The 12,658-nt window shown below is 36.6% G+C and overlaps 1 protein-coding gene across 2 annotated transcripts in view; it reads left to right on the plus strand.

Annotated features, from left to right (window-relative positions):
* The window catches only part of TIPARP (TCDD inducible poly(ADP-ribose) polymerase), a 29,699-nt gene extending 17,614 nt beyond the window's left edge, over window positions 1–12,085 (plus strand). For both annotated transcript variants that reach the window (XM_059686876.1, XM_059686877.1), the window contains exons 3-6: window positions 1,389–1,557; window positions 3,518–3,678; window positions 9,135–9,413; window positions 10,081–12,085. In XM_059686876.1, coding sequence (XP_059542859.1) covers window positions 1,389–1,557; window positions 3,518–3,678; window positions 9,135–9,413; window positions 10,081–10,528 — 1,057 coding nt within the window. In that variant the 3' untranslated portion in view covers window positions 10,529–12,085. The remainder of the gene's footprint in view (window positions 1–1,388; window positions 1,558–3,517; window positions 3,679–9,134; window positions 9,414–10,080) is intronic.
* The last annotated feature ends 573 nt before the right edge of the window (window positions 12,086–12,658 follow it).

The raw sequence follows: 12,658 nt of genomic DNA on the forward strand, positions 1-12,658 counted from the left end.
AGATTTCCTTTCCCTGACATTTGTCAGGGGTGTTTATTGAGAGATGTTAACAGGTATTCATGGGGGAAAGGGAGAGCATTGTCATAGGTTTGGAAGAATACTTTATAGTCCTTATCATGGTACTTCAGTGTCTACCTTAGTATATTAAAGGGACTGAGGAGTGGCCACAATATATAAATTGTTTAATTTTATAAAACCACTTTTTTCCAAACATTTGACTACAGAATGCTTTTTGCACAGAATACCTAGTAACAGTCCTTGAAACATGTTTTTTAAGGGCAGAGTTTAGGAAGTATTGCACTAACCAACAAAACGCATAGGTCAAATCTAATACCCTTTTCAAAATCCCAATTTACAACAAGGAAATAATTATTGGGCATATCTGTCCAGACATCTGGATTTCACATGAGCCAGTCTTCCTGAGTGCCACTGGATCTGGAGTATCCTGTGTGTCATAGACATCTGTTTAGAAATCTGTGGTGGAAAAGGGTGGAAGTACATCTCTGATATTATTTTATGATATATTTAACACTTTGTATTCTTAGGAAAATTTTGAAACATACAAAAAAAGAAAGAAGAGCAATGAACTGTTTATCAGTTACTGAAAATAATGGTTCAGATGTTTTAGACACTAGATGAAGTTCCATTTAAAAAGAAACAAATATTTTAATTGGACCACCTTTTATAAAATTTATTTCTTAAGTGATTCTGATTCATACAGTGGATATTTTCCTCAGCAGTATTCAGATGTTTTACAAAGTGCTGATACAGCAGCATCAGACCAGATAACAAAAATGACAAAAATAATCTCATAGCTAAACCTCATAATCAAATCATTTTTCTCTTCATGTTTTGCCAACTCTTTTTTCGTCCACAGGATATAAAGTAATATTGATGGTGTGTAGATTAGCAGTACTGACCTCCTGGAGTCATTTTATTACCCCCCCTTCCCCCCATCACACAGTATTGTGTATTCCTACTTGTCTTAGGTAAACTGATGTCTCTGAAAAACACAACAAACCAAAACAAGAGAAGTTTCTTTTGTTTCTCTGTCTTCTTTGTCAGTGTCATCCTGAGTCTGACTCTCTGATTGGCTGACACCAGGGTTTGGCTCATCCCACTGGTGGGGAGGGTAAGATTCTGTTGATTGGTTTAGGTCAATGATGGTGTGGGATATAATCAATTCTACCATAACTCCATGGCCTGGAGATTTTTGTGTAGAAAATGGGGAAACAATCAATAATGCCCTTTACTCTGAATAAGACCACTTTTAAAAATTTACAACATATGCTATATTGGTTATTTTTAATATCCAACGAGATGTTTAAATATTTCTATTTTGTAAATGTATTAATATTAACAAATCCTTTTTTCTTGGGTCTTTTTAGAGGACAAGAATTTTGGGCAGATTTGAATGCCATGAATGTGTATGAAACAACTGAATTTGACCAACTACGAAGGCTGTCCACACCACCCTCTAGCAATGTCAATGCTATTTACCACACAGTCTGGAAATTCTTCTGTAGGGACCACTTTGGATGGAGAGAGTATCCTGAGGTATTTAAAGGACTTTTAAATCCCCAAAAGTACATTTAAATTTTTTTTGTCTTTCATTGTTCTTTTGTTCTTCCTTTCTAACTATGACTACACAGAACTACAAATCAAAGAGCTTCTGGTTATAAAATTCAGTCTTGTTGGTATAAATTACACTTTTCTCTCTTGATTTTTCTAAAAATGTATTTTTTTTCCCATTCAATCCCTGGAATCCATAAGTAGAATACCTCTATTATTAGAGAGATAAAATGTTTCCCCAGTATCTTATATTATGGAGAAAAAGTATTTAGAGTTGTAAGTACTCAGGCTCAGAGCAGTTTTTGGAGTAATTTTAATGAGGTGAGTTCTGGTGTAACTTTTGGTTGTATCTGGCTCTTGGGCTCATCGTGATTAGATCATGTGTTGTGCTTAGCATTTCAGAAGTATAGTGGGAAACAATCACTCTTATGCCTCTGAAAGAAGTATTGAAAATGTTCATTGAGCTGTGGTCAGGCACATTAGTCATTTAAAATTGTATCAAATGGCCCTGTCCGGTTTGGCTCAGTGGATGGAGCGTCAGCCTGCGGACTGAAGGGTCCCAGGTTCGATTCCAGTCGGGCATTTGCCTTGGTTGCGGACACATCCCCAGTGGGGGGTGTGCAGGGGGTGGCTGATCAGTGTTTCTCTCTCATCGATGTTTCTAACTCTCTATCCCTCTCCCTTCCTCTCTGTAAAAAATCAATAAAATATTTTTTTTTAAAATTGTATCAAATGTGCACATGCATCCTTAGTTTAAGATGGTAAGAATAGCTTATCACAAAGCAAAATTTTAAAATGGTGATGGTTTATTTGCCTCTAAATGAGAATTCCAAATCAAGTTTAAACACCCTGAAATGGACTTTAGAGATTAATTTCGCATTCCAAAGATCCGACTTCAATTTGATCAAATTTCCAGCATACAAAAAGGGCAAACTAACTTAACTATCTTAGGTTTTCTTTTAAGGCAATAACTAAAGAAAATAACATAGTATTTTAAATTGCTATAAAACACAATATTAAATTAAAATTTTGACTCTCATTTAAATAATCACTAGTATCTAATGCCTTCCAAAGAGAACAAGAGGCTATTTAAAAAGTATTCTCAGAATACTTAGACTGTCACTTCGTTTGTCCTCTGAAAGATTTTTTAGGTTTGGAATTTACTTATTTGAACACTACCATCTTTAATCCTCTTCTGAAAATTCCCTTAAGAAATATAAAAAATCTCTTTTCCTCTTCCGGGGATGATGTCCTCAGGCATTCAGAATAGTTCAGTGTTTGACACACTGTCCTACAATGCAGCCTCTAACAAAACTAGACTGTCCTGAACCCCTGCTGTTTGTTTACCTTTATACCAAGAAGGTTGGGAAAGCACCAAAATCTGCATGTGGCCTGTGCCCTGGCCAACTTCACAGAGTTTGTGCTGTGAGACCTAAAGTCGTAATAAGGTTGTCTAAAATGAGAAAACATGCTAGCAGGACCACCAGTGTCCAGGAGCAAAAAAAAAAATCATTGTGAAAGTGTTGAAAGCACTAGCACAGAGTGAGAAAACTAAATTTTTTAAAAAATGAAGCTTTTTTTTGAGTAAAACAATTAGAAGGCTAAATTGACAAAGAAACAAAGAATATTTAGGACATTGTTAAGGCCTTAAAATAGAATAGAGTAGTTCCCTGGGCCTCACATGTTTCTTAAGGTGGAAATCTGTGTTCTTCTAAACAGGGATCATCTTTCTACCCTGTATCTTTGCTCCAAAAAAGAAAGGAAAAAAAATTTCTATGTATAAAGGGAATTTATTTGACTCATTTTACTTTATTGAAACTCTTCTGATATTAACAGCAAGGTTAACTATGTGTGGCTTTAGTAACATTAATAGTTTTTATATTTCATAGTGATTGTATATTAACTTGCTTTTTTTTTTCTTTACCTTCTGTTTACTACTCCATAGACTGTTATTCGATTGATTGAAGAAGCCAACTCTCGGGGTCTGAAAGAGGTCCGATTTATGATGTGGAACAATCACTACATTCTCCACAACTCATTTTTCAGGAGAGAAATAAAAAGGAGACCCCTCTTCCGCTCCTGTTTTATATTGCTTCCATATTTACAGTACGTGTCCAGTGAAAAGTCTCATTTTTTTCTGATTTTATGTTAATGTACAACTGTATGCCAAAGAGAAAAAAAATTAAATAACTAACTTGGTTATTACCTCTAGAATGTGAAATTCTAAGTTATTCTTTGGGCTTAATTTTTCAAAAAATAGAATTCAGATAAGATATAGTTAACCCGACACTAAAAGAGTGAGTATTGTATTAAATTTTTTAAATGAAAGCACAGTAGAATTAACATTTTTTCACAACTAAAAGTAATTGTACCTGGAATAAGGCAAAATTTGCATATGCCGCCTTTATGCAAGATTGAGTTTTCTGATGATACGCTTCTGTGTTATGGGACTACTTCCCAGTCCTGGTAAACTTCCAGGTCAAGTAGGGAGAAACCTTCAAGGTGATTTTCTCCATTCTTCTTCCTTGAATGCATTTGCATGGGAAGAATTCACCTTTTCAAATAATTTACATTTTCATTTGCTAAGTAAGGCCCATCCTCCTATAATACTCACTAAAATTACTTGTGGCACTTTTAGGTTGAGACTGAACTTATCCTTCTGAATTATAGGTGAGCTCTTTCATTTTCCCGAGTGCCATTTCTTCTTTCCCTCTCTACATAGACCACTCACACATCTTTGTAGATGTGAAAAGATGGGATACATTGTCATTTGCATAGCCATCTGTGAAAGTGAGTATCTTAAGGGAAATCTTTATATACTCTAGTCAGATATACTGTATTGAAAGCCTGATTTTTAAAATGATACTGGATTTACTTGGTTTTATGAACTTTGGAGGTTAGAGTAATATTGGTTGGTCCCTTCTGCTGATCTTTGAGGTGAAGATGCTCTTTTCATATTCTTAATAGTAGTTTTTTTTTTTTTAAATTTCAAGCCCAAACTGTGTTTTTCCCAGATCATTATGACGGAACTTTAATGATTCTAATTATGAGATTGCAAAGGGAACATTCAAACAAAATAGAAACAAGTAAAAATCCATGAAATTCTCAGGATCCAAAAGTACTGTGTAATAAGTCCAATTTTAGAAATATATATTTGCTTGGGTAAATGTGTCCTTTCTTTCTTGTCCAAGTGTGAAAAATTTTACCTTGTCTGGTTTTTTAAATTAGAAATTAATAAAAATGCCATTTCTGTGATTTCATTAGCACAGCTGGCGATAATGTCAGTGTCCAGTAGTTAAGAACACATCGTCATCCTAGTGAGATGGTGGAACTCATTAGTGAGAACAGCGCCTTGGCATGCTGAGCCAGTCGAGTGAGATGTAGCTTCTGTGTGAGAGTAAGAATGCTCATTCAAGTGCTACATTGTTGAGGGACTTTCATAGAATGGTGAAAATTTGTTTTGATCCTAAGACAAGTAATTATGAAATGCTACCTCCTCTCCCCCTTTTAAAACCTAAGCTTGTTTTGTAAAAGTATAAACGATTATATAAGCAGTAGTAGAATTAATGCCACAAATATGGAATTACTATTTATAACTTAGGCTTAAAGAGAACAAAGTTCTTCCATTTTCTTTTTAAAATTTCCTATTTTAGTGTTGTCTGGAACAGTGGTAATCAGGTATAAAGTAAAAGCTTAGCAAATCAGAGATTGTGCAAACATGTCAGTGAGAAAGGAATAGAGAAACATCAAGTTCACCAGGGTAGAATGGGTAAATGCAGCCCTTCAATTCCCATCCAACTGAGTCTGGGCCTAAGGGGTACTTGGGGAGAAAGAGGAGTGAGGTAGTTCTAAAAGCAGGTTTCAGAAAATCTATTTCTCAGTACTAAGCCTTCTGTTTATTAGTCCATAGACTGTTATTTGATTGATTGCAGAAGCCAACTCTCGGAGTCTGAAAGATCATGATTTTAGCCAGAAAAAAGTTTGTTAAGTGTTAGTAAATACTAAAGGTCAAAGAAAAACATAGGTGTCAAAAAAGCCACAATTATTGGGGAATCAGAGATGCCTAAGAATTGGGAAAGCCCAGAGTAGGAAGGTAGTAAGATGATTGGAGCGGGAGGCTGACTTAATTCACGAATTTCCTGCAAACTTAGCTCTTTAAATGAGGGTTTCCCTGATCCTTTTTTTTCTTCCAGTTTTATTTATAATCGACAAACAACACTGTAAGTGTAAGGTGTACAGCATAATGACTTGACATATGTATATATTACAAAATGATTACCACAGTAAGTTTAGTTAACATCCATCACCTCAGTTACAAAAAAGTTTTTTTCCTTGTGCTTTCTCTTTTTTCATGGAACTGATAAAAAGGAGCTTATTCTTTTTTATATTTTATTGATTTTTTACAGAGAGGAAGGGAGAGAGATAGAGAGTTAGAAACATCGATGAGAGAGAAACATCGATCAGCCGCCTCCTGCACATCTCCTACTGGAGATGTGCCCGCAACCCAGGCACATGCCCCTGACCGGAATCGAACCCGGGACCCCTCAGTCCGCAGGCCGACGCTCTATCCACTGAGCCAAACAGGTTTTGGCAAGGAGCTTATTCTTTAATATTCTTAGAATACTTGTGCTGAGGTCACATAAAAGCAAACAAATCTCAGGTTTAGAGGTTTGTGAGTTCATTTCAGCTGAAAAGACATCTATTCCATGCAATCACCTCATGGTTATGAGAAGACCTGATACAGTTTCTTTGGCTTCTCCTCCCAAAAGGATAAAATGAATTAGTTTTTGGTTCATTACTGAAGTTGGGTTAGGAAACCTCTTTCAAAAATATGACAAGGGAGGGTGAAGGTGAGTGATAAAAGGTGACCTTGGATTCTGAAAATCCATTCATCAGAGGTCCTTGAGTACAAGTTCCTTACCCACCAGCTTTGCCTCCCTAAAGAAGACTGGTGCAGCACTGTAAAGCACAGTATGTCTTTGGAAAACCGATGAGCTGACTACAAGCTCAGCATTCTCAGAAAATAAAGCCACATTTCTAAGTGTGCTTGGAATATACATATTTTTAACCCATGTCAACTAGATTGTATAACTCCATCAGACATGTCTATATGCATTTTTATGTTTTAGCCCAATTAGGACGTTGGCTTGTTAAAAGTAAGCATCTGTTGATGGGAATGAGTGCTGACTAGATATATATGATCTAATTTAATATCCTAGGATGGATCAGACTTAGTTACACAGGCACATCTTCAGGTATGTGTGAGTAAATAATAGACCCTTTCCCCTCTGAAAAAGGAAAAGATAGGTTTGAAACTTCTATTTTATGGAACTGTTGTGTTTTTGTTAAGAGAGGAATGGTATTAGAAAGAAAAGAAGCAGTGTCCTCTATTGTTAGTGCCACTTTTTCAATAGAGTTGCGACGGCCTAAAACCTGTTTTGGGCAGAGTGCTTGGGAAGAATCTTACCCTCCTCCCCTCAACACAGAAACCTCTGTTGCTAACTTCAACCCCTGAGAATACTGGAAAACCTGGTGTGCTTGGATTTACCCTTTGCAGAGCAGGGATAGAGGGGACAGCTAAAGATAAGGAGCTTATATTCTGTGTTTCCTGCCATCCTCCAGAATTGTGATGGCTTTTAAGAAGTTACAGACTTTTCAGAATCTGATTAAAACAGTGATGCCTCTCTCCAGAAATATATACCAGTGAACGCAGGTTCTGGAGGGATCTATCAAAGCTTGGTGAAAATGCTCCAGATGCCAAGAACTGTTGTGCCTTCTGTCATAAAAGTTGGAGAAACCAGCACTCCTTTAAATCTGCCCCTGAACTTAAAAGCACCTGGGGGATACAAGGAGTTCAAGGCAGGTTAATACAAGGCACAGCTTGAAGGGGTGGGGATTAAAGAAGGGAGTTGTCCCTCTATTAATTGTTAGCTTCTTCTCAAGTCATCTCTTAAAAGGCAAAAGACTATGTGAGGTGATGGTAGTGGTGTTAGTGGGAGCCGAGTTCTAATCCTGATATCCATCACTTTCAAGCCTTGTTTGCATATATTGGGGGAAATGGAAAAATATGTACTCTTTTCATTTCTACATATTTCACATATGCACTTAGAAACTAGGTAGACGTTGATTAAAATCCTGTCTCTGGCCTTTGCTGGCTCTGCTAGCAACTTTTTAATTTGAAAAGTAGGGATAAGCAGACCATCTTGCAGGGTGGTTATGACAGGGATAATATATATAAAACGTCTGGTTTGTAGTATGTGCTTAGTATAAGGTGGCTATGATTATTAGGAGGAGGAGGATGAGATACGCGCTGGAGATTAGATGCATGTTCACCCACAGTTGTAACCTCTGTGTCGCAAAACTCTTGGAAAATTTCACTTTCCTAATCTATTTGGCAGACTTGTTGCTTCCTTGTGATCACTACATGCTGATGAATGTTACAGTACCCTAAACCTGAATCTGGGACTTAGGGTCAGGATTTCCTTTCTCTCTGCTTCTTCCTTTTTGCTCTGTTTTGAAAATGGTCAAGAAATGTGATTTGAATTTCAGCATTTAATCAGGCAGGAAAAAGTAACTGAGCAAGTTGCTGCTTATCTAAATTCATCTTTCAAATTCATCTGAATTTAAAGGTTCAAGAATATGCATTCTGGTCTCTAGAGCTTAAAGTAATTAGAGCCATCACCCCTAAAGTTGTAAAATTTGAATAGTATTGGTGGGGTTTTTTGTTGTTGTATGTGATACTGAAAAAGGAAGCAAATTCCAAATGTCAGCTTTCAGTGCCCATGCTATGATTTTTGTTTGTTTTTATAAAAATTATAAAGTTTAAGGTTTTTATTTTTAATATTTTGTGCCTTCTCTCTGTAAGCTCCCTCTTTTCTACTGCCTCACTTTTTTCTCCCCCTTATTCTGCTCTCCTTACCCCACATAGACGTTAATAATGATATGTTTCCTATTTAGTACAGCAAAGTTTGAAGAACACATATAAATTACCACTGCTCCCTTGAAACAAAGCTTTTTAACTATATAGGCAAAAGAGGAGTCCAGGATTCAAAAAGTAAAGATATTTATAGCCCTGACTGGTTTGGCTCAGTGGATAGAGCGTTGGCCTACAGACTCAAGGGTTCCCAGTTCGATTCCGGTCAAGGGCATGTACCTTGGTTGTGGGCACATCCCCAGTAGGAGGTGTGCAGGAGGCAGCTGATTGATGTTTCTCTCTCATCGATGTTTCTAACTCTCTAACTCTCTCCCTTCCTCTCTGTAAAAAATCAATAAAATATATTTTTTAAAAAGATATTTATAAATTTTTTCTTGTTTGCTTACCTTGCAGCAGTATATTCTATAGTTTTTCCCACAAATAGGAGGCCAGGAGGAAGCAAATAATATCTGTATAAAGGCAGTTTTTGTTCTAAGATTTCTTTTGTCTTTAATCAATAGCATTTTATATATTGTTTTTTAAACAAGCTTTTAAGCTATACAGATTATAATATTAGGTATTGCTATAGTGCATTCTAATGTGAAATGTTCTGAGTGGTTGACATTGACATTTCTTCTTCTCCTTCTAGGACACTTGGTGGTGTTCCCACGCAGGCTCCTTCACCTCTCGAAGCAACCTCATCATCACAAATCATCTGCCCAGATGGGGTGACCTCAGCAAACTTTTACCCTGAAACTTGGGTTTATATGCATCCATCTCAGGACTTTATCCAAGTGCCTGTTTCTTCAGAGGACAAAAGTTATCGAATTATTTACAATCTTTTTCATAAGACTGTGCCTGAATTTAAATATAGAATTTTGCAAATATTGAGAGTCCAAAACCAGTTTCTTTGGGAGAAATATAAAAGGTGAGTCAGTAGCATGAAATGTTTAAGAGAGCTTTTCTTAATATAGCTAAGGACAAGTGTGGAACCTAATAGTAAAGACTTGCATAGAAATTAATATGTTTGTGTTTTTATATGTTAACTCTCATATAATCCTTATAACAGACCTGTAAGTAGGAGTGGAGTACTGCAGTCTACATTTTACAGAGAGGAAACTGAGTCATAGGAAAGGTTGGTAATTTGCCAAAGGACATACAGCAAATAAGATGCTAGAATTTGGATCCTAGCAGTCTAGCACTAGAAATCTTGCTCTTAATTACTCTACTGGGCTGCCTCTCAAGTCAACAAACTAATGTAGTGCAAAAGGAATATATGTAGGTTTGAGGAATCTCATAATTAAGAGGCATTAGGTTGGTGAAATTGGACAAGGAAGGCATTCTGAAAAGGTAAAATGTGAAAACTAGTTTTAAGTGGAAGAGAAAGCATGTGAACAGTTGGTAGAGAAAAAAAGAAAGGGCTTTTGTCTGCAGTGGAAATGATAAGCTTAAACTTTTAATGTGATCACTGATTGCATTTTGCCCTTTAACATCTCTTCCCCATTGAAACCATAAGGAAGTTTATGACCACATCATGCCTTTTAAATTGATGCATACCTTCTTTCTTCTGAATTCCCTATCCACTCTTGCATTAGGAAAAAGGAATATATGAACAGAAAAATGTGTGGCCGTGACAGAATAATAAATGAGAGGCACTTATTTCATGGAACATCCCAGGATGTGGTAGATGGAATCTGCAAGCACAACTTTGACCCTCGAGTCTGTGGAAAGCATGCTACAATGTTTGGACAAGGCAGTTATTTTGCAAAGAAGGCAAGCTACTCTCATAATTTTTCTAAGAAGTCCTCCAAAGGAGTCCATTTCATGTTTCTGGCCAAAGTGCTAACTGGCAGATATACGATGGGTAGTCATGGCATGAGAAGACCTCCTCCCGTCAATCCCGGCAGTGTCACCAGTGACCTGTATGACTCTTGTGTGGATAATTTCTTTGAGCCTCAGATTTTTGTCATTTTTAATGATGACCAGAGTTACCCTTATTTTGTTATTCAGTATGAAGAAGTCAGTAACACTGTTTCCATTTGAAAAATCTTGGTACTGTTAAATTATTTGATATGAACTCAATCCAGCATTTGTAGCAGGTTTTGGATGGGTGGGACAGAGTGGGAAACAGCATTGGACATTGATAGGGCACTTTTAAGACCCATTTTTTTTAAGTGTTAGAAAGTAAAAAAATTTTGAAAGAAAAACAAGTTTTAAAATGACCACTTACTCTTTAATTATTTACTAATTGTTGTTAGTGTACTCAGTGTGGGAAAGACTACAGATTGCATACTCTTTATTCACACTTGTACATATAGGCAGCAATGTTATTAGAAGCATTAAAAAAAAAAAAAAAGAGCCTAACTAATTGAATGTGACTTAAGCCTGGTAGAAGTTTGGCCAAATGAAATGGAAGCTGTGAACAAAGTGAGGATTTGGTGTATTTACAGTGAAAAAACTGACTGGAACTAGTATTCTCATACGTACTCCCTGTCCAAAGTGGAAAGAAATATTTCTATCAGCCAGACAAACGTATCACCGAACCAAAGCGTACCAATGACTTTAACTTTTGCAGAGTTTGCCTGAGAATTCAGAGTTTTGTTTAGAGGAAGTTTAAAAAAAGGAACTATTTGAAAATTTTTTGTCATCAGCGAAATTTTTCACTAGCCAGTTATATGTGATTCTCGTGTTGTTACACTTCAGCCTTGGAAAAAGTCTCTCCCATTATCATTCACTCAGTTTGAAAAAGTTGGGCAGCTAATTTGGTTAAAGCCAGTTTTGAAGATTAGGAGTATTACTTTATTTTAGGGTTCCAGAGGTAGGCCCTGCCAAGGTTTTAGAGAAAGCAAGTCTATCTGTAAGCAAATTGATAGGGCTTAGTACTGTGCTTTGCACAAAGTAGACTCTCAAAAGTATTTGCTGACTTGGAAATAATGTTAAAGGTGGTAATCCCACCCCTATGCCTGCTTTGCCAGATGCAGCTGGGTTTCCTGGCTGGCTCTGTATTTTACACTACTTAATAGAAACACAAACTTGGAAGTTGTGCTACTGGCCCAGCTGGAGCAGTGTTAGATGAATATGCTGACATCTCAGTTCAGAGAGGTAGCAGCTAGGTTTACTTTGCCTTAAGCAAAGCAAACACCTGGATTTACAAAAGTGGAAGTGGCTGTTCACAAAGAATTCACAGAATTCCTTCAGATACCAAGCTTTTTGAGTATTTTGTGGTCATTTCATTTACACCAAACTTTTCAGGAACTTCTGTGTTATTTAAAGCAAGATATATCTATATTGATGTCTCAGTGAATCAGTCTGTTTAAACACTTTTCAGGGCTTCCACACCATTATTTATTTTGCTCTAGTTGATCTTGTTTGCTGCCATTGGCATGAAGCGGCCAACTGTGGCTGTTACAGTTGTTGTTTCAATTAGAACTTGTAAACCTGTGATTCCCAATCTTTTTCAAGTTAAGACACCTTGCCATTGCTTATTTGATTTTATGAAACTTGTTCCTTTTTTCTCCCTAAAGAAAAAAAAAGCTTTATGATATATTTATTTTTTTAATAAAACTAAGCAAAAATAAAAGCTCTGGTAATTCTTTAAAACTTTTTGCTTTGGTTCCATTTAAGATAACTGAATTCAACACATAGTAGATGATCTATAAGGGACGGTTGGTTGGTTGGTTGGTTGATTGGTTGGTTGGTTGGTTGAATGAGTGATTGAATGAGCAGCACTAACCAGAACTGGCTGCTTAAAATGTGTGCTCTGGGAATCAGCAGAGAGGATATTATCTAACAGTCGACTAAGTCACCAGAGAAGAGTGAATATTTTATTTTGCAGGTAAGTATTTGGGGCATCTTAAAAGGGACATGTTTTATATCAGCAAACAGCTATAGTGCAAAATATGAGCAGGGTTGTCCCTTCCAACAGGTGCTGAAGGAAATAGAAAAAGGAATATAGAAATCTTGTCAGCTTTCAAGCACCTTAACTTTCAGCCAACTTAGGCATCTGACAGTATTTAACCTCCAGTGTAATAATTTTGAAATTCCTATATAGTATTGTATGTTGTTTTATCTAAGCAAGAACTATGGAGTCAGCCCGGCCAGCATGGTTCAATGGTTGAGCATCAGCCTATGAACAGGAGGTCCCAGTTTGGTTCCTGATCTGGGTACATGTCC

Source organism: Myotis daubentonii, chromosome 3 (assembly GCF_963259705.1).
Source record: "Myotis daubentonii chromosome 3, mMyoDau2.1, whole genome shotgun sequence".
Taxonomy (NCBI): Eukaryota; Metazoa; Chordata; class Mammalia; order Chiroptera; family Vespertilionidae; genus Myotis; species Myotis daubentonii.